Source organism: Passer domesticus, chromosome Z, assembly GCF_036417665.1.
Source record: "Passer domesticus isolate bPasDom1 chromosome Z, bPasDom1.hap1, whole genome shotgun sequence".
Classification (NCBI taxonomy): Eukaryota; Metazoa; Chordata; class Aves; order Passeriformes; family Passeridae; genus Passer; species Passer domesticus.
In genome coordinates this window covers 66,168,967-66,190,690 of record NC_087512.1, presented here as the reverse complement: position 1 = coordinate 66,190,690, position 21,724 = coordinate 66,168,967, and the positions used below count along the sequence as shown (strand labels likewise).

The following is a 21,724-nucleotide window of genomic DNA, read 5'->3' as shown; positions in this document are numbered from 1 at the left end:
GGGAGTTTATTTGGAAAAAAATTTCTTCTCTCTAGGAACTTCCCATGCCATTCCAGATTAAATTTCATTTTGCCATAATGAATATGATACATATTGAAGATCTAGACTAAATCTACAGATTACATAGAAAACTGGGGTTCATGAAAGCTAACTACAGCTGCTTTCCCAGTTTTTTTCTGAAAAAAGTGAAAAGACTAAATTACTTCCTAGCATAAAACTTTTTTAATTAAACATGTATTTTTAATACCTTGCATTGATATCTATCATGATATACTGACTCAGAGCTCCAGTTCAAGGGGGCTTTGTGGATTCTAGTGCTGCTGAGGCAAATACTGATCCACAAACTTAACCTGCAGCACCTCAGTAGCTTCAGTGACACATAACTACATAATCACCCAAAAATAGAAATGTGGAAAACTAAAGTAGACCTAAATAAAACAGTACTGAAAGCACACATAGGACTCTGAGCAGTAATTAAGTAGAAAAGAGAAAGAATAAAAATGAAAAAAGAAAATTCTAAAAAGGTTGGATATAAACCTGCATTTTTTGTGTAAAAGTACTACAGAAATTTTAATCTCAATGAAAAGGAGAGGACCCCTCTAGAGCTACTCCAGGATGATTCTGCCCATTCATGCATCTGGGTCTCTGCTTAGTACTTCAGAGGGCTACTCTGTCTGATGCTTATCTTATTCCTATCTTCACTTTAGCAGCAATTTTGTTCTGAAGGTGAAGACATAGGTATTTTCACTTCTCCTTGGCTGAATGTCCAACACAGCTGACATCCAGCATGGAGAGATGACTACAGATCACATATCCCTTTAAAAATACTTTTGAGCCTTTCTCAATATGCCAGTGGTGTTGGCCAGCAAGGAAGAAGGATTATACTACTCCTGTGAATTGCCCCTATGTTTTAATAATTAAAATACTTGAGCAAAACTTATCTGCAGAATTGGAAGACAACCATAGCTTTGAAATCATATATTTCTTTGGAATGTATTAGGGACCAGAATGTTAAGCATGTTCTGTAATTTTATGATCAAAAATCAGCATGGAGCAAATGATGCTTTCTAGTCATTTATCTTATCAACAAGGAAATCAAGTGGCTGTGTGGCCCTATTCAATAATCTGTACTTAGGACTACCTGTACACTAAGTGATCACAGGCAAGTGATCACACCATAGCTCTACTGAAACAGTTTGTGTTTCAACAAATTTATTCGTGACCAAAAAAATCCAAGAAAACAATTTTTTTTCACTTAAAACTAGGGAAAACAAAACCATCATATATCAAAATATGCCACATTTCACTCATAATATGTATTTACAGGAAAAATGTTTACAGTCTTCAATTTATTCAGACAAAAGGAAAGATAGTAAGAAAATTCATCAGATGAAGACAATGAAAAATAAACACTTTTTTGTGAAGTAATAGGAACTGATATATACTGATAAATCATTCAGTATATCTGTTACTTTTAAGACCTACAATGCTTATGCTTTAGCAGTTATTAATACCTCTCTGGCATATTCTAGACCTACAATAATTCAAATCTCTCTACAAAAAGATTTCCGGAAAATTTGGGACAGGCTGCTGACTTTGGTTCCATCAGATGACTTTTGGAGAAGAAAGTACAACTTCTTTCTTTCAACATGAAACACTTAAATCATTACATGGCCGACAAATGGAAGGGTTAGCATGCTGAAGAGTACTGACTCTACAGTTAATCTTAGTCCCACCACTTGATATTAACTAAATAAACTGGTGACACAAACTATTCCTTCACAGTAGAGGAGTAGGAGTGAGTGAAAACAACACATTGCATTTGTAATAATGACATTAGACAGCAAGGCAAATGTCCTGAGGTGTAAAACAAAGGTGATGAATTAGGTATCTGCATATCTGAATGTCATACACTCCTTCCCACTGTGCTCTCCAGAACTGTACCACCATCAAGGTGTGCACAGGATCCCTTCTAGATCCTCAGACATGCTGGTTACCCAAAGTCTCCCTAGATTCTTTGGAAATTAGAAACCACAAACCCTTGGCATTCCCCACCCTCTGCCTCTTACCTGTGCAGTCCATACTACCACAACATCCCTGATGGAAAGACATTCCAGCCCCAGGAAGCTCTAAGTCAGGACTAGGACAATGTGCACCCAGGACTGCACCACTACCTTCCTGTGACTGCTGAACTGAGTCAGACACAGCTGGCATGTCCAGTGTGAAAAGGCCTGCCAGCCATCACGGTTTCTCTTGCACAATCTCATGCTTAAAGAAACCCTTGCTAGGAGCTAGGAGCTGACCAGGCTACAGGTTGACTTTGAGCTTTTGTTCTCTTCAACCAGATTAACTTATGTGGTCCCCTCTCCCACTGGAAAAATAAAATGTTGCTGACATGTACTTGGAGGCAGGCCGTGACTGTAGTTTGATGACCTTTAACATAGGAACTTTGTTATGAACTCCCTTCTGCTGCCCATTCTAAATTATAATTCTTGAAGAAAAATATGGCATGCATGTCTAATGCCTGGAGAAACAATGGATGGACTGACTCTCTTAGAAAAGGATTCAATAACAGGTCTTCCTTGTAAAAATATTACTCTTGTAATTCTGCCAAGACCAGTGTTTACATAGATTATCTCTCATGTAACTAATGGTAGAATAAATTAAAGCTTCCAGGACAGCGCCAAGTAAGCATTTAAATTTCTTGAAGTTTTTTTTGTTCTTAAAACAGTTGGGTAAGATAGTCTGGCACCTCTTCAGCCTCAATATTCCCTCAAGTTTGAAGGTTGTTTATCGATTATAAAAAAAAAAGATAATAGGCATTACATATGAACTTTGTTTGCCATTCAGAAACTTCATTGGCTTTAGTTTATATCAATATCTTTAGAGATGAGGACAAAATCAGGTTAATCAAGTGAAGATATGAATTTAAGTCCACATGCAACTTTCTCTTCCAAACTTTTTTTTCCCAGTAGCAAGCACTCTTTTCTCTAATCCAGTTCTGATCTGGCTCACATGTTCTCTATCCTCAGCGCTGGCTTTACTGCAAACTTGCTAACACTGGTAATCTGTATATCCAGCAGTGTCCTATCTTGCATCAGTAACATCTGTATAGTAAGAAAGTGCAGAAAAAAGGAGATCTTTGCACAGCATGAAAACAAGGGCATCTCTGTGCCTATGGAAACAGCAGGAGAAAAGGTCGACTCCCAGCTCCATAGCCATCCAAACCTGCCTCCTCTCCTTCCCTACCCCTACAGTAAATTCATGCTTGGACAGAAGCAGTTAGCAGCAGAAATATGCCACAATAATTGTATGGCATTGAATGAGAAAACCGCACACAGCAAAGAATTATTTTCTCAGTGGTTATACTTTGTTTGCTGTCTCTTAAGAAAAGTAAAAAGCATTAGCACAAAATCAGTGATGTTTGGTGTCTATGCCAATGTTTGGGGAGTTGGAACTGAATGATCTTTAAGGTCCCAACCCAAAACAGTCTATAATTCTGTAATTCCATTATTTATCTTAAATGTCTGTCAAAGAATCTGTGGGATAAAATGGTCATCTGCCAAAGAGATTAGAGAAGAATAACTGATCACTATTTCTTTCACAGTAGATCCTGGAGAAGGTCCCTTGAAGATGGGTTATTGCAATATCTACTTAGGAGAAAACAGACACTGTGGGAAGAGAATGTAGTGTAACTAAGTGGCATATATGTTTCTCCAGATATTAGCAAAGCACTAGAATACTGTACTTCAGTGCTGTCTCATTGTTATATTAATAGACAAGTTAGGTATGAAACAGGATTGATTTACAATTAGCTGGCTAGAGCATGGTACTAATAACAGCAATCTTATGGATCAAGCCCCATATGGGCCACTTATTTAAGAGTTGGACTAGATGATTCTTGGGGGTCCCTTCCAAATCAGAATATTCTGTGAATTTACAACTTACTTTTGTATGTAGTTTTCAACTAAAGTGGCTAAAGCTAGACAGATGATGTTCAAGTTCCACCATACTTCACTGCCAATACAATGAATTCTTAAATTGCAAAATTTTGTTGCTCTTCTGATGTATCCTGGGAGTCCTGAAGATGACAGGTAATCTCTGTAGACATTCTTAGGATTTACTGGTTGACCTAATATGCCAGCTAATCCTCTCCTTGCCATTATTCAAACCTTACAAAACAAAACTCAAACAACCAAAAACAATCAATGAAAGAAACAAACAACTTTAGAGGGGAAAATGCTGAAAAAATTATACAGGTTAAGTTAGGAAAGATTAGATATACTTCCACTTATTCAGAACACCTGTAATTAAAAGCCACAAAATGACACACAAACTTTAATTCAAATTCTTGTACAAGCATCCAAGTAATCTACTTGAAGAAGTAAAAGAAAGTCATACCTGGCCATAGCAACCTGCATAATGAATAAGGCTTGGGTGGTCTTTTGAGCAACTGAGTTCTGCAATAGCTTCTGTTTCACTCACCATCCACCGAACGCACTCCAGCTGACCATTCTAAACAAGCAAATAAAAAAGTCTAAATTCCAGCTGTTTCTATTCCAAGTACATCTACTAGAGAGCAAAAATCTTATCAGAATTATTTAAAAATTCCAGTTTATTTAAGAATTTAAAGAATAAGCCAAAAACACCTTTTGTCTTTTTCTGCAGAAAGGCTGGTTTGTTTAACAATTGGTTCCTTTACTTCCAATAATACTTGAGCATTCTTTGTCATTCACAGAAAAGAGTGTGAATGTGCTGGAGTTCTTCCTGTAAGTGAGGGTGCCCCAGCACAAGTATTTCTAATGATGACCTACATAAATGGATACATCCTGGGTCATTGCAAAGTTCTGTAACAGCCTTAAAGTCATCTGGCTTAACTAAATCTTGTGGCTCTTGATTCTTACTTCCAGAGTGGTTTTCAACACTGATACAATGATATTTATTGTTCTTGCTCTTCCTTTATATCACTGTAACTCCCATAATGTTGTACTATGTGGGGTGTGCACCTCTTTTCCACAAAAGCGGTAAGTATTAGAATTTACTGGCTTATATATCATATACCTACCTTGAATAAACAAGAAAGAAAAATTGCAAAAAATTTCTTTAAACTGGCAGACTGTAACCATACAGTTTTATACAGGCCAAGATTTCAGAGCATTTCATTACTACAACCAGGATCAGTTTAATTTTCTAATCATATGGCTTGGCCCAGAAAAATAAAAAAACTCAACCCTGCCACCTGCACTAGAGCCCTAGATCACTGAAATGATGCCTCAAGTATGCAAAACTGCAGATTGGAATCCATCAGTCTTCTTAGCTTCCAAAACTTTCCCAGGAAGCAAGTAACAATAAACCTCCTCAAAGAAACAGAAAATCTTGTATTATGTTTCACCCCTTCCCTTCTTTGTTCTTAATGTATTTAGAGGATAAAAGGAATGTCATTTAACCATTCACTCTCACTAAAGAACAAGAACCACTATGGTTAAATCATCAACTGCTTTAGACAACTGGGAATTTTTTTGATGCAACTGCTTTAGACAACCAGAAATGTTCTCCTTCAAGGTGCTTTTATGCTTTGTAAACTTGATCTCACACTTGCCTTACACAATAACAGCAGTATTTGCAAAAAACCAAGAAATTGTTAGGCTCCCTAAAGAAACAACTGAATCCAAGCTAAGTGAAAGGTGCTTGAAATATAACAAATAGTCTTTAGATTCAGTAGACTGATTTAAAAATTAATGCATATGCATTGATAACAATGTAAAAATTGTCATTGTTATACACTGGATATTACATCTTGGGTAGTAATCCATTTTACTTTGCTTATATAATACCAGCCAACAGGGGCTTTTTTTCCTCACTTATAAAGCTTGAAAAATTACATCCTGCTGGAAGCATTTCTTACTGCCATCGCAGGAGGAAACTAAATGACCTTTATGTGACGTTACAGTAGAGAAAGGGCCCGTTACCTTTATTGCTAACCCAGCTGGAGTTAGCTGCTCAATGTTTCGTTCATTCAAACAGTCTTCACCCATCAAAGAAGTGAGATGCTGCAGGCATTCTGCATGTCCCTTTGATGCTGCTACATGCAACAGATTGTTGTCACATTCATCATGGATCTTATCCAGATTATCTGCTGCTAAATGTGGCTGTTAAAAAAAGCCTACATTAGTTACAACTAAGGATAAAAAGATACATTTACCCTCACAGCCCCAGACACAAGCCAAACACAAGGTTTCCCAATAGGCATGTTCTTTTGCAGGTCAAAATCCAGGGCTTTTCACTTCACTGTATTGAACCTGGGTACTATTAGCATAAGGACAGAAGTGGGATGTTCACTGGCTTGACTAATTGTGAAGTTTCTCTCCTTCTCATGCAATTGCCATGCAACAGTGCAGGACCTTAACTGCCTTTAAGTCTTTGCACTAGTCTAATCAACAAGGTAGCTGCAAAAATATCCACATTTTAATAATTTCTGTATATTTTGAGTTTTCTTTCCTTTTTAATTTTTTTTGCATTATATTGATAATTAATTGAAGAGAAAATATTCATGCCTTGTGAAAGACATTCCAGATTAATTCTGTTCATCACAAAAGTGATAGCTTATGCTAAGCACTGTTTAAAACGTAGTTAAAGCACATGACAGAAGACTTTTGTGTGATAGCTTGTTTCTGTGAAAAAAAACTGATGAGATACTTACTCAAAGTTCAACACCACTATGATGTAATACATTATTTCTGCCCAATTCTAATTTAAAGACAAAACAATTGAATTGAGAAACTCCAAAAGAAAAACAGAAGATTGAAGAGTCAAGAAGTAGCAATAATAAAGTTCCTAGAGTTACGTAGTCTTGCCAGCGTATTGTTCCATGAGCGTACTTCATGAAGAGATTTCAACCAGTTTGGAAAAAATAAGTATTTTCTTACCTATGATGTCCTCTTTTTTCCCCCTAATTTCTATTTCAGGATGAATTTAACTTGCTTTTATTTTTTAAGGAGTAATCTAATACTCTCTTCTGCCTCTGTCTAGTTTTGAATATCTTCCTTTGTCCTTGCTTCTATGTTAATGGCATGCCTTTGTGCTTGAGCTAGACTGCTAAACAGAGAAGCTAAACAAAAATCTAACAAAAACAGTTTTTATACATACACTGTGCCTTCACCAGCTGTTCCGTGTGGAGATCACATGCTCTGCATCATTGTGCTAACTTGCAGCCAGTTACTTTGGAAACCATCATTGACAGCGCCTGATCACAGTGCTAGAATTTACTAAGAAAACCTTCATATGGGTCAGAGGCCAACAAGGCTTTACAGAAAGCTCCTCCCTGAGAATGCTGCTGCAACAAGACAGCATAAACACTCCTGAATAATAATCAGAATACAACAGAAGCCTCTCTGTTCCCATCATGAACCTCTACCTAACAACAGTGATAAACCAGCAATAATTGAGCAAAGTGACCCACAAATGTGAAAGGCAAAACTCCGTTAGGATTTAAATTTGATATTTAGGTGATCCTATTAGTTGAACTGTCTGCATTCTTTATAATTTCAGTGTACTGCATAAAACAGCAATCTTGGCCATGCATACATAAAACCTAGTATCTTGGTTGTGCTACATATTTTATTTAAATATTGATACTTTTCATTTGGAAGCCTATAAACTTAATTCCTAAGGAGTCTACAAGATAAAAAGGGCAGTAATTCAAAATATTAACATCAGCTTAGCTAGCTTAATAAATCACCATCATAAATCACTTTTATTCCATGTTTCTTATGCAAAAGATTATACTTACCAGTAAAGATATTTGGCCTTCCTTTACGATGTTTAAGATGCTCTTAATTTTTTTCACTTCTTCGCTCTTCTCTTCTTGCCCCCCTGCACTGCTCCAGGTCATAGTCAGCTCCTCTAGCTGCTTGCTTTCTGCCACTGCCGTCTGCAGGTGGAAAGTCCTCCGGTGGCAGTTTGGCATATTCTTCTCAGCTTTGTGAGCAAGAGGATCAGGAGGTGTCCTGCTGAAGAAGCCCTTGCCTTGGGCTTCAGATTCATGGGCTGAGCTACACTTAACTAAAGGCTGGGAAAGCTCTAATTCTTCTGCTGAATGCTTGTGCTGATCAAGGACAATGGGCTGCGTTTTTCTCAGCTGAGCGCCTTTCACAGGAGACAGCACACAGAACTGCGTCCCGCCAGCAGGCGAGCTTTCTGTGCTCCCTGCAGGACAGGTCTTGACACTTAGACCATTCACGGTTGAACACACACTTAGAAGTTTTTTCTCAGGAGCTACCTTTGTGAAAGGAACGGGTTGCTGACTTGATTTAATATAAGGCACATCCAAAATTTCATCCATATCCAGGTCATAGTGCTCCAGCTCCCCAAGCAGAACAGCAGGCTCGCTGCTTTTGCTTTTAAGGCTTTCTCCTTCTCCTGGACTCTGGTCATCATTTGGAGGTGCAGACTGAGAATCACTGCCTTTCTGATATTCTCCCTTCTGGTTCTTCTGGTCATCACTTTCATTGTTCTCAGAGCTTTCTGGCTGGTGCTTTAATGGAGAAACCCTCTTCACAGGTCTGAATTTATTGCACGCATCTGCAATTCCTGTTGGTTTCTGTGCATTTCCAAGGAGAGTTGAGACCCCACAGTTCCAGCTGCTGCTGGAAACTAGAGCAATAAAGGAATTTGATTTAGCAGTGAGTGCTACCTGATATGTGACATGTTAGCATGCTTTAAAGATACACCTGGCCAAACACCAGAAACAAGAATTATATGATAACATGCCAGATTAGTATCTAAACATCTTAACGGCATTTCTATCAAAACTGAAGAATTTTAAATTCCTAAAAGAAACTTTCTTCAAGGATGTATAATGTAATCATTACAAATAATTAGTTCTAATCAAGTTCTAACCAAAAACAGAAGTTGTCTGTGAGCCAACACAAGGTGTTCTTGTGCCCAATAAGACCAACAGCATTCTGGGGTGCATCAGGAAAAGTATTGCCAGCAATGGTGTAGAGGTGTTCCTCACCCTTTACTTTAGATGAGGCCACACCTGGAGTGCTGTGTCCAGTTCTGGGCTCCTCAGTACAAGAGAGACATGGAGCTCCTGGACTGGGTCCAGCAGAAGGCTGTTACTAGTAAGGGACAGGACCATCTCTCTTTACCAAGAAAGGCTGAGAGAGCTGTGCCTGCTCAGCCTTGAGAACAGACAACTGGGGCAGGACCTCATCAATGTCTACAACTATCTAAAGGGACGGCTTCATGAGGAGGGATCAGGCTCTACTCAGAGGTGCCCAGCAATAGCAGGAGAGGCAATGGGGCAGACACTGATGCACAGGAAGTTCCACGCAAACGTGAGGAAGAACTTCTTTACTGTGCAGGAGACTGAGTACTGGAACAGGTTACCCAGAGAGGTTTTGGAATCTCCTTCACTGTAGATACTCAGGAATTACCTAGACACAATCCTATGCCATATGCTCTGGGATGGCCCTGCTTGAGCAGGAGATTGGACCACATAACCTGCTGTGGTCCCTTCCAACCTGATCCATTCTGTGAGTAATAGCCTAGTGGCATTTGCAGGGGTCCTGTCCAACTATGTTAGTTTGTACTCTGCTCTGCATTGAGAGGCATCATAAGAGTAGGATGATTTTCTGCAAGGGCAACAAAAAAGTTAGCCAAAGCTTTTTAGTGGATTTGTTACAGCAGCAATAAAAACAATTCAATTTTTAAGGCCTCTTTCCTCTGGAAGACGTATTTTTCTTACAAGAACTAGAAACTCATGTACATCAACTGAGAACTGGGACTGTTCAGCTTTGGGAAGGAAAGGGTCAGGAGGAATCTCATCATTAAGAAGAGGTAACAAGGCTCTTCTCCATGACAGGACAAGAGGCAACCAGCAGCAAGTGAAATAGAAGAAATGCTATCTGAGCACAAGAAAACACTTTTTAAATTGTGTGGCTGGTCAAACACTGACATAGTTGCCCAGAGACTTTTTGAAATCTCCATCACTAGAGATACTCAGAATTCAACTGGACACAGACCTGGCTTAACCTGCTCTAACCAACCTAAACAATTCTCTGATTCTCTAAGCCTACTTATTGAGGTATGATGTTCCTTCTGAACTTCTCCTCTCCAGGTTGGGCTTCTCTGTCAAATTTTCCATCCCTTATATGTATAACCTGTGTACACTCACACCCACATCCACACCTACAGATCTGGACCTTCCAGACAATTATTTCAGTGCAATACAGGACAGTTTGACCAGTGAATCTGACTTGAGAGAAGGGAAGGAGCTCAAGTCAATTGAACTCTTAATTCTACTGAACTTGAATGCAATCCTAGTGAATTTGTACTCTTTCAGAAATACTGCCGTCTGCATCCTATTACATCATCCTGTAATATTGATGATCTTCATAATAAGTGGAATTCTGGCAAATAGTTTTCTTTCTCTTGTTATTTTCAGTTGAGGGACAGCACTAAAATCACAAAAGCATTTAGGCAGGCAGTTACTACCCCTCTTTCAATGTACACTAAGAGTTAATGCAGTCTAAAAGTCAAGAATACTGTTTAAACTAAGCAGATTTATAACATGTGCTAACTGCGTATCAGTGGGATCTAATTTGTGGTCAAAACACACAATTTGCCATGAACACCTTCCTAAGGAAACAGATATATACACTTTCAGTGCCACATTAATATCTGAAGCAAAAGATTAGTATGGCTCAGTAGTTATGGATATCTAAAAATTACATTAATACTTTTGGAAGTGCTTAAGAAAACATTTCCGAAAAAGAAATAAAAATAATAATAATCAAAAGGCATGTAACTTAGTGGGCCAATACAAAGAACGCACTGTACTGACTTATTTATGTATTGTATAAGATTCTAGGTTCAAAGGCCTACACTTTTATGTTGGTTTTATTTACATGTGAAATTTTTTCCAAGTGATACAGGGAAATGGATACCATATGTTTCCCAGCTGTTTTGTTCTGACAGGAACTATTAAGCACTCAGTATGGAAATGAATTCTGTCTGAGTTTTATGAAAACACTGCTTTCAACACAGGGGTCTAGACAGAGGAAAAGGCATCAACATTTTGTTTGTCGTCACTTTATTTAAGATTACATTTATTTTGCTGCTTGACTCTCTCCACTTTTTAACTTTAATAACATGCATTTACATAAACCACTGGTGACCAAACTGTACAATCAGGCATTGAGAAGAAGCAATGACGTTTGTTACAAATCTGCCTCAGATAATTGTGAAGTCATGTACTTCTCCTTTCATTAAGGTTAGAGCAGAGTAAGGAACTTCCATTTTTCATTGGTTTTCTTTGCCAAAATCTCCTTACAAACACAGCTTTTCCTGGGAAAAATAACCAAACTGGAACAGTTAGCTGTATTGGTAACAAAACCAGTTAGCAATATTTTTACTGACTTAAAAGCATTCTCTTCACTTAACTGAGATGATGAATTTCCATTGTTTTTAATAAAGGACTAGAACATAGCATTTAACCATATAGCTGAAGGGACAGCCAGCAAGTCAGAATACCAGACACAGTATTTCTTTGTGCCATTTACTCCTTGGGAGCTGCATCAGTCCTCAAGCAGTTAGAGCATGATTTCCCTCTACATGACACCGCAGCCATAGGCTGGAGTGGACCAGGACATGGCCTAAATCTCTTTCATTCTGCTTTCAGATGTTCCCCAAAGAAGCAAAAGCAAGTGTTGCCTATAACTCCCAAAGCACCAGTACAGCAGGAGTTACACTGAGTAGTCTTGAACAGCTGCTCCAGAGGAAAAGCCTCTTGCTCATCTCTCCATACTTATGAACTCAGACAGGGGCCATTAAAAGTCTGGGTCAAATAAATACTGTTTGATTATTTTATAAACAACAGTGAAAGATGGCCTGAGTTTAAGGCAAAGAGTTAGAATGTGGAGCAGCTAGTTTGATTCCAGAATCTGACAAATAATTCTGGTATAATCCTAAAAGGTGATTAATTGTTTTTTTTCCCCAACTATGTGTCAAAATTGTTTCCCAAACTTTTACTCATTAATATAAGAGACTTGGATTATCCTACTATTATATCACTGAGGTAAAAAGAGTGAGGAACAAAAATTGCAGACTTCTTTTGCATCGGTAAACAAGTGTTAGCTGCCTGATACACCTGAGGTGTCAAAGTATTTCTTTGGCACAAAAAAAACTTTATGACAAAAACCTGCAAGGGCCAATTTGCAGATGTAGCTCCTCAGCATATATTGTCCTCTGTTTTTTGGGGGTTTTTTTGAGGAAGACAAAATGCAAATGAGTCCAGAGGCCTGCAGGCTTATTTAGAGATTTTCTTACATATTTATTTACTTAGAGATGTCCTAGAACTACTGGGGGCAAATAAGCTGAAAAGGGGGCAATTAGGAAGCAACTTATCTTTCAATTTAATCCCCCCGATTCCATTTTCCAGGAATCAAAATTTGATCCTTATGTCTCCAGTTGGAAGCACCTGTTGACTTCAGAGTATTTTTCAATCATCTCTATGTCTAGAGCATGTTGAGAGGTGGAGTTTTGTCTGGTATACAAGCATCTGTAGAACTACAGGGTAACTGAACTTCCAATCATCAAGATGGAAATCATGCACAGATGAAATTTTCCAGGTGTGATAGGCAGTTTCTGTGATACTTAGAGTCTAATGCCAAACATCAAAATGCCTCTAAATTGTCCTGAGTATAATGAAAATAGTAGTATCATGTTTTACTTTAAGAAAGTTTGTGAATAGCAGTGACAACTGCCCATACTTTTTAAATGCAATATTTCAACATATTGCTCATGTAATATTAGGAGGGGACCTGCAGCAAGTCTACACAAAGTTTTCATATTTGGAGTTTTACTGTCATCTGAAAGAAATGCCTGAGCTTCTTCCTTGTGATATGCCTTCAGCCCAGGTCTAAATAAAGCACTGTGATTCTGACTTTGTATACAGGTGCTAAGGTGTTGACTACACTAAGGAAAATTTCCAAAAACTCATGTTTGTTATCACCAATGTATTTCCAATACTTAGAGAAATATCTGGGCTCCATGTGATAGAGGAAGAGGTGTCTCTTACAAATCAATAGATAATCAGAGCCAGATCCAAATATCTATTTACTCCTTTATTACTATCACAAAATTCATATTTAACTGAATTCATTTTGACTGAAGGTGGCACTGTTTTACAGTTTTAATATATCAATAACCTGAACCAGGAATACATACTGGAGTTCTTTAACATAAACTCTATACCATGAGAATCTCAATTAAAGAACAACCCTGCACAGATAAAAATGGAGAAGGTTTGCTCCCATTTAAGTGGAATATCAAGTCACTCTAAAGAAGAAAGAAAGATTATACAGGGTAAATATTAATTAAATGCTTTTAAATAACAGTGCATCTTTTCCAGGTAATTCGAACATTTTGTATCTCAGTGAATTAGTATTTTTTCTTATCTTGGCTTGAGGAAGAATAATACAAAACCTGTCATTCTCAAATAGATAATAAATGAAAGGAAAATAAAATTTTGAAATCAGTAAATTTGGTTTACTCTTGTATAGAGTGTTCTATGGATGTAAAAGGAAGGTAGCAAGCAAAGTTCCAATGAAAAATCAGAAGAGGTTATTCTGGCACAAAATGTGTGAAAAGGAAGACAAAGGATGCAAAAATTAGGTAGGAAAAGAACTTATATGTAGCTAGCACAACTGTTTTGTCACTAAGAAAATTCTTTCATATTCTGCCAAGGAATGATCCAATCAGTATTTTATTGTTTCAGACATATTTACCTGGGAGATATTTGGAGAAGAAGTCAGTGAAATTGATGGTTTTTAACACTGCTTCCAAACCAAATTTTACTTTATTTTCTCATACAACTAAAAACGACCAAGAGCTTGAGACACAATTTTTCTGCTCATTCATTTATTTTTCTCAATTAGGAAACTAACATTTTGAATAATTTTTCAAATGGCAGTTTCTTTGGGAATGAATAAAGCAGTGCAGAAGGATAACTGCTCGACACTAAAAGTTTTTAATTTGGAATTTGTTTTTACCAATCAGTGAATAAAGATCTAGAGTAGTATATTGCCTTCACTGGAAACAGCCATTTAATGACAACTGAAAGTTGTCACAGATGACAGAATATACTTCCACAATGACATGGTTCAGTGAAGCTTGTTGAACACTGTTGTCTTGAACCATTTGTTCAAGTGCCCTTAGAAAATTTGACCAGAAAGAATGGAACCAATTTAATGCTTAATAACAAAAGCATAAAGGACTGATTTATGTTTTGGTTCATCAGCCTATATTAAACAATGCTGGAAATCAATGGACACTGTGGCTAACATTTCATTTCAAGAAAAATGTGCCAGCTTGGTCTATTTCTAAACCACACTTTTTAATTTTCTATCTTTGAAGATAAAAGAATTACAGAATCACAGAATATTCTGAGCTGGAAGGGATCCACATGGATCATTGAGTCCAGTTCTTAAGTGAAAGGCCTGTACAGGGCTTAAACCCACAGTCTAGGAGTTAATTAGCACCTTGCTCTAAACAGCTGACATAATGTCCACCTTACAGGTTATTATGCTACCTAAAAGATCATTATCTTAATGCATGATTGTAGAAAAAACAATTACCCTTAATCACACTTTATTGTGGATAAGCCATAATTTTCCCTGCAATTTCTTGCCAATACTGTATCTCTTTCCCATTGTAATCTGGGGGTACTGATATATATAGTTGGGCTCCAAGGATCCCTTGGAACTTTCCTGAGTCAGAATTCCCTAAATCCAAGAAGGACTCAGAGAAGTCATAAGAGATTTGGATGCAGGACTTGAAGGAATACTAAGGAAGTTTGCAGATGATACAAAATAGGCAAAATAGGAGGAGCAGGTTATTCCCTCCGAAGACAGAGAGGCCCTGCAGAGAGACCTTGACAAATCAGAGGGCAATCACCAGCTGTAAGAAGTTTAAGAAGGGAAAGAACACATTCTGCTCCTCAGATGGGGTAGCCCTGGATGAATGGACAGACTGAGGAATGAGAGGCTGGAGAGAAGAGCCATGGAAAGGGACCTGGGGATCCTGTCAATGGCCAGTTGAACAGGAGCCAGCAGTGCCCTGGCAGCCAGGAGGGCCCCGTGCCCTGGGAGCATCAGGCACAGCATCACAGCCAGGCAAGGGAGGGGATTGTCCTGCTCTGCTCTGCACTGCTCTGCACTCACCTCGAGTGCTGGGGGCAGTTCTGGCGCCACAACACAAAAAAGACATTGAGCTGTTAGAGAGTGTCCAGAGGAGGGTAACAAGGATGGTGAAGAGCCTTGGGGTGAAGCCGTGTGAGGAGTGGCTGAGGTCCCTTGGTCTGTTCAGCCTGGAGAAGAGGAGACTGAGGGGAGACCACATTCTAACCCTGCAGTTTCCTTGTGAGGGGAAGCAGAGAGGCAGGCACCGTTCTCTTCTCTGTGGTGACAGTGACAGGACTCAGGAGAATGGCATTAAACTCTTTCAGGTGAGGTTTAGGTTTGATATGAGGAAAAGTTCTTCACCCAGAGGGTGGCTGGGCACTGAACAGGCTCCCCAGAGAAGTGGTCACAGCACAAACCTGACAGAGCTCAAGAACTGTTTGGGCAGCTCTCTCAGGCACATGGGCTGACTCTTGGAGTGTCCTGTGCAGGGTCAAGATTTGGAATTTTGATGATCCTTCCAACTCAAAATGGGTTGGGTGGGTACCTTCCAACTCAGAATATTCTGTGATTCTTTGATTCTGAGTCAGGACAGAGACTGTGCTGCTTCATGGCTGTCATGCACATCTTGCAAAAGAGCAAGGCAGGAACAGGACCTTCCCAACAATGCACTCTATCTGCCAGTGCTCTCCAATAAAAGGAGGCAATGGTGGCATTTCAAGGAGGAAAAACTACACATGGAGAAAACTTTCTAATATCTCCCTTTCCAAAAGAACAACTAATCCGAGCAAAAGTTATAGACTATCAGAAATAGTTAAAAAACCCCAAAAAGTCTGCTGAAAGAATGTGAAACGCTTGAGAAGACACACTGGTTTATAAACACCAGTACTTGCTTAGGATTAAAAGTGCTTGGAGTAATTTGAAAACAATGTAACCAAATACTTTAAAATGTTACATGAAAGAGGAAAGAAAATCAGAATGACAGGGCTATTTACCAAACTTATCTGCAAACAATGAATGGTAACACTTCTATATTATTGGCCATATAGTTAAGAAATGTAATTCCATAACAAGAAACTGGTCTGGTTTATATCTGTTCTATCAATCCTGCTGGTGAAAATAGTTGCCTCTATATATATATATTGATATATATATATATATATACACACACACACACATATATATAATTATTTTTCCAAGTAGAAATTCAAATCTTACTTTCTCCACAATTTTGTCTTAACTGTATTAGTGAACTAAATATTTTCCTTAGACAAAGATGACAGACAATTGTTTTTTAGATTATGTCTTATCTATGGTCAATATTTGCTTACCTTTTAGTTCTTCTGAAAAAAGAATTATTGGATAGCTACTTTTATAGTTCTCTCTGTTTTAAAGGAGAAATGCAACCTCTAACTAAGCAGGAGTCAGTATGAGGTAAAAAGCTGGATCAGCACTTTGTAAAGCCTCTGAGTTTTTCTATTCGTAACTACTTGAATTAAGAGTGGAATGCAGATACAAATTAGTATGAATGCTTCATGCTATAGTATGAAAGATTTATTATATAATCCATTTTCATAAAAAGTAGCACATACAATCAATACTTTGGCAACATTATTTGAACGATCTACAGTATAGGAAAGGCAAAAGACTGTGTCAAAAGCAATTGTGAAAAGTTACAAAATTGAGCCTTATATAATGTTTACTAATCCAGCTCTGTTGATATTTCAAGATACTGAGATACTGATGTCTGTACAGACATGTAAAGTGATACACTCCTGTTCAGCACTGTATTATTACTCAGTATATAAATAGGGTAAAAATAAAAAGATTTCAGTACTATCTCCTATTCACCAAAATAAGTGGTAAGTACAAGAAAACCCAGCTTTTAGTACTGTTTCCACTTTGCCAATACTACTAACAGTGCAAAAGACCTCTTTTTTACTCAAGACTTTTAACCAATCTGCAATTAACTTCTACTGGCAGACTCCCCAGGGCTACTACTGTCTTCCCTTTTTAAAGGAACAGAGGAGCACTGAAGTAATTAAAATCAATCAAAAAATGTACATCTGCAGAGACAACGATGGAACAAGAGAGATACACAGTATGCTGTCAGCATCCCACAATCTAAAGGAAGCTCATAACCAGAATTTCATCCTTACTATTGGATTACATTTCACTTTATAACTACTACCTTAATTTTAAATGGAGAAAGAAGAATGAGAGGAGGAATATTGGGAGAGAATAGTGGGAGCATGTGGGAAGCAATGAGGGATTAAATGCTATGGAGAATGGCAGGGAAGAAGAATGAGCAGAAGGGGGAAGAAGTGGGTGAAAACAAAGAAAGGAGGAGAGAAGGAGGCAGGAGGAATGAGAGATGAGTGGGAGAAGAATAGTGTGGAGCAATGGTGTGACAATAGGAAAACAGGGAGAGCGGGAGTAAGAATGGGTAAGAAAGGAAGGAGACAGAAAGAAGGTGGGAAGGAAATGGAAGAAAAGAGGAAACAGCAGGATGCAAAGGATGAGGAAGGTGGGAAGAACCAGCAAGAAGGAAGGAAGAAGACAGAAGAAAAGGGATAGGAATGAGTCAGGGGAAGGATGTGAAGGGGCAGAACGGAAAGAAAGAGGGGAATGTGCAGGGGAAGATGGAGGGGAGGATGGGGAGAGAGTGGGGTAGAAGGAGATAGGGCAATTTGAGGGGGGTGCATCAGGAGTCTTCACCCATTGTACTTCTGCCCTGCTCTTGCTTGCAACAAGTAATACTGTGTGTTCAATCACTGCTGTGCCCTGTGTAGGCAAGTGAGCACTGTGAAAGTAATACGCAAATAAGTATTGTAAGGAGAGCTTTGCATCTCTTTATTGCCAAGGACAGTGGCACGTGGTGACCTGGCCTCTAATAACTCTTAGAAGAAGCAGCAATCACTTAAGTTAAATACAGTAGAAATTTTCAAAAGTCTGAAAGGAAATATAGAAATAAAAGTTGCTGAAGTATAGCATGGTTCTTAAGTCCTTGTATCATCCCATCAGTTCCAGATCTCCTGTTTCTGTTATAAAAGTACTTGATGAAACAACATTACCAAAAATTCAATTAAAAGATCAAAAAAGCACAATAAACTTTCATAGCTCGACAAAAATGCTTCTCTTACCAATTCATTGCTCCTCCATCAGAAGAGAAAAATAAAAGTGGATTAATCTGATTTACAGAGTGAAAAACAACGCTGAATGCACTTTTTGTCAGGGGGCAGGGGGAAGGTCTCCAGCTGGTTTTCATCTATATGCCATGATTCTTCATTTAGTTTACACTATTAAACTAAAAAACTCTGCTTTAATCTTAACTATTACAGTATGCCTTAGAGTAGATTCTATCATGTAGCATCCTTGATACAGTTTCAGAGTCTGGCAAAACATCATCCCTCAGACTGGTCGTGGCCATATGGGTAGTAAATGTATCCAACATTTTTTCATTGGCGCCTACATTATTACGTCTTGTCACCAATGGTTTCTCGGGTTTTCAAGTAAATTGTTGCACATACTGTGGTTTGGAGCTGCTGAGATGAAGCCCTACATTTATCTGTATACAGCCAAATCCTTTTTTGGAACTTTCTTTCTAATGAACTAACATCTGTTGAAAAAAGAAACTCATGTTTCCAGAACACTGTACATAAATGAGAAAAAACAAAACAACAGGACACTGCCAAGAAGTTACTGTTGCCAAATTGTACATGATTAAACAATGCCTAGAATATTATGGGTGGACGGAAATGGGCATCATACCTGATCTGTCTTCATTTTGTGAATCACATCTTCTACATAATTCTGGGATGGTCTTGAGAGAAGTTACAGAATACTGTAAAAAAGAAGAAAAAATATATAGAGTAAATAATTAAAAAATACAAAAAGTTAAGATTTTCAAGAGGTTCAAGTGTTATGGACACTAAGTAAATCTACAAACAAAGGCTGCTCCTGGCAGTCTGATGGTCTTAGGTTGCATGAGAAAAGCAGATGGCACCTGCTTTTTTGTTTCCCACCTGGAGACATACGAAACAGACTTTCAAAGCCAGAGCAAAGCCCCTCCTCACCTCAGATTTCTCCTTCCTGCAGGTCACCATTACTCAAGGCACAAATACAATGTGAGATACACGGAGGTCAGACCACATTCAGGCTTCAAGGGTCTCACTTTGCCCATCTGTTATGGTGTTGCACTGCAACAATTACCATGTTTAAAAATTACAATTCAAGCTGTCACAAACCAATATGTAAAAGGGATGCAGAATATCTGCACTGCAGAGATTTGATTTCAGAGAGGAGGGTGTGTACCTACACACATCAGACAACAGGCTCATTTCTTTAACCTGGGCTTTATTACAGTAAATGTGTACTGTTATTTTGAGGTAAATAAATTTTTTACAAAATAAAACACATCAAATATGAATCAGCATGTTATTCTCCACCCTGACCATTCAAAAATGGAAAAAAACCCCAAAACCCAAAGGTGCCATAAGTATTTTACTAAACAGAATTTTTTTGTTTAGTGGAATACCTTTAGAAAGACACAGAATCCAGCATTATAAAACCATACATTCTGATATGCAGTTGCTTTACAGCAAGTTTTTCTAAATTGAATGCTCAAATGTTACAGGAATCTCCACTTAAACAAATGAAAATCATTATGTTTGTGAAAGAAATATCAATTACTTTGCTTATAGAAAAAAGACCCTATAAAAGCAGTATTTTGGAAATATAAATAGAAAAAAAAAGCATTTAGGATTAGCACAACTGAAATTTTTCTAAGAATACATAAACACCATATGTTTTCAAAGAAACAGATATTTTTAGTTGGTGTGCTGTTGACCAATGAAGCAAAACAACTACACATAAAATCATATGAACTTTCCACACAAAAAAACCCCGAAATGGTGATACATTGTCTTGGGTTTTGCTGACAGCTTGTCACTCGGTGTTTGACATTTGAATGCTTCTAAAGCACAGCTGGCAATCTCCTTCAAAATAATCTAAATTCAAGCTCATTTGTGACCAATTGCAGAGTTAACATACTTTTCTGGTGCAAGTTTAAGACTGTTACTGAAATGACTATAGTTACTGCATTAAGCCTAGAAAATCTCCCAGGCCCTACTTTTCCCCTTGCTGACCTATTCAGGGATGTATTGAGAAACCTCAACCACAAGAAGAAACCCTCGTAAGTATTACCAGGATCAACACTGAACTTATTAGTTAAAATGTGTAGCAGCACTCCAGAACTACCCAGTGATTCCAATCCCCATTAAACAAGGAGTTGTCTATAAGGCTGTGACTGCTTCAGGATATGACAGCCTAAAGCAAAAAAGAACAGAGCTGACAGGGAGAAGGATGCTGCTAAGACAAATTAATACACAGACAAACACCATGTGCTGTGCTTCACTTTAGTTATTGTTTAATAAAGCCTGAGCTGTTAAGCTATACATCTTGCTATTTCCGCGCAAAGACTTAGAATGCAATGTCAAACTGGTCTAGTAAGATTCTTAAAAGAACCCAAGGAGCATGTCTCCAAGGAATATGGTAGCTTCATAAGACCAGCTGTTGCAGTTTAAACTATTACACAGTTTGTAATTCAATTAGAAAGAGGCCTTTTGTATTCTATTGCTATGTATTTTGTCAGAAAACTTCAAAAACAGAAAGCTGTCTTTCTTTTTGTCTTTTTCCTGCTCTTTCTTGGAAAACCAGATATTTTTCTGTTTCAACATTGCTCTAAAATGTATTCGGTTAGTCATCCCACCACCAAAAAATCTATTGAATGTTTATAAATTTGTTATGCATTTTAATTATATTGGTTTGATTTCATTAACAGATTTCCTCCCACATACCTCTGTTCTCAAAAATATTTCTGCAAATTTACATTTCTGCTTTCTGTATTTTGTGGTTAAAATGTAAAGAACCAGCTTTTGGTCCATGAAACAAATAAAATTACTTTTTCAAGTGGACCTTTCCCAACCATAAAAACAATCCATTCCCTCTAGTAACTCTTCCTACTAGAACTGATTTCTCACATATCTAGCTCCAGTTCTAACAATCAGTAATGTTTTCTTCAACTGTAAATTTCAAGGTTACACAGGACATTAAAAGAAGTTGAGATTGCAACTCTCCCTTGGAACAGAATTTAAGACTTAATGCTTATTCATCTGCATTTAAATTAATTACTTCTAACTCTTCATTCAATAATTTCCATTTTTTTTCCATGCAAAATTAAACACTACTTCTCACATATCAACACCTGAGGGACATGCCAAAGGGCATAACTGGCAATGTAAGAACTGAGAACATCATGTTACTTCCTTAGTTAATGCTTACTGTGATCTTTGGCAATTAATTAAAGTCTTTGGCATTTAATTAATTAAAGTTGTGGTTGATGGTGACTTTCAGTAACAAAGAGCTTGCTCCTAAGATAACACATGTAACGGAATTTTTGATTACTGTTTGAGGTCTGGGCTCCTTTTCTGCATTTAAGGCCTGCCAAAATTGTGAATTCTAATAAGCCCCTAAAGAAG

General features: G+C 37.8%; 1 protein-coding gene across 9 annotated transcripts in view; it reads right to left on the bottom strand.

Annotated features, from left to right (window-relative positions):
* The window catches only part of SNCAIP (synuclein alpha interacting protein), an 87,228-nt gene that overhangs the window by 23,644 nt on the left and 41,860 nt on the right, over positions 1 to 21,724 (bottom strand). For 7 of the 9 annotated variants that reach the window (XR_010352203.1, XM_064403031.1, XM_064403030.1 and 4 more), the window contains 4 exons: positions 18,957 to 19,029; positions 7,790 to 8,652; positions 5,970 to 6,149; positions 4,402 to 4,515 (listed from right to left, as the gene is read on the bottom strand). Coding sequence is in view for 8 of the 9 variants with exons in the window: in XM_064403031.1 (XP_064259101.1) it covers positions 4,402 to 4,515; positions 5,970 to 6,149; positions 7,790 to 8,652; positions 18,957 to 19,029 (1,230 nt within the window). In the remaining variant the exon portion in view is untranslated. Of the gene's footprint in view, positions 1 to 4,401; positions 4,516 to 5,969; positions 6,150 to 7,789; positions 8,653 to 18,956; positions 19,030 to 19,261; positions 19,385 to 21,724 lie in introns of all 9 variants that reach the window. The other 2 variants (XM_064403036.1, XM_064403035.1) reach the window with 1 other exon arrangement.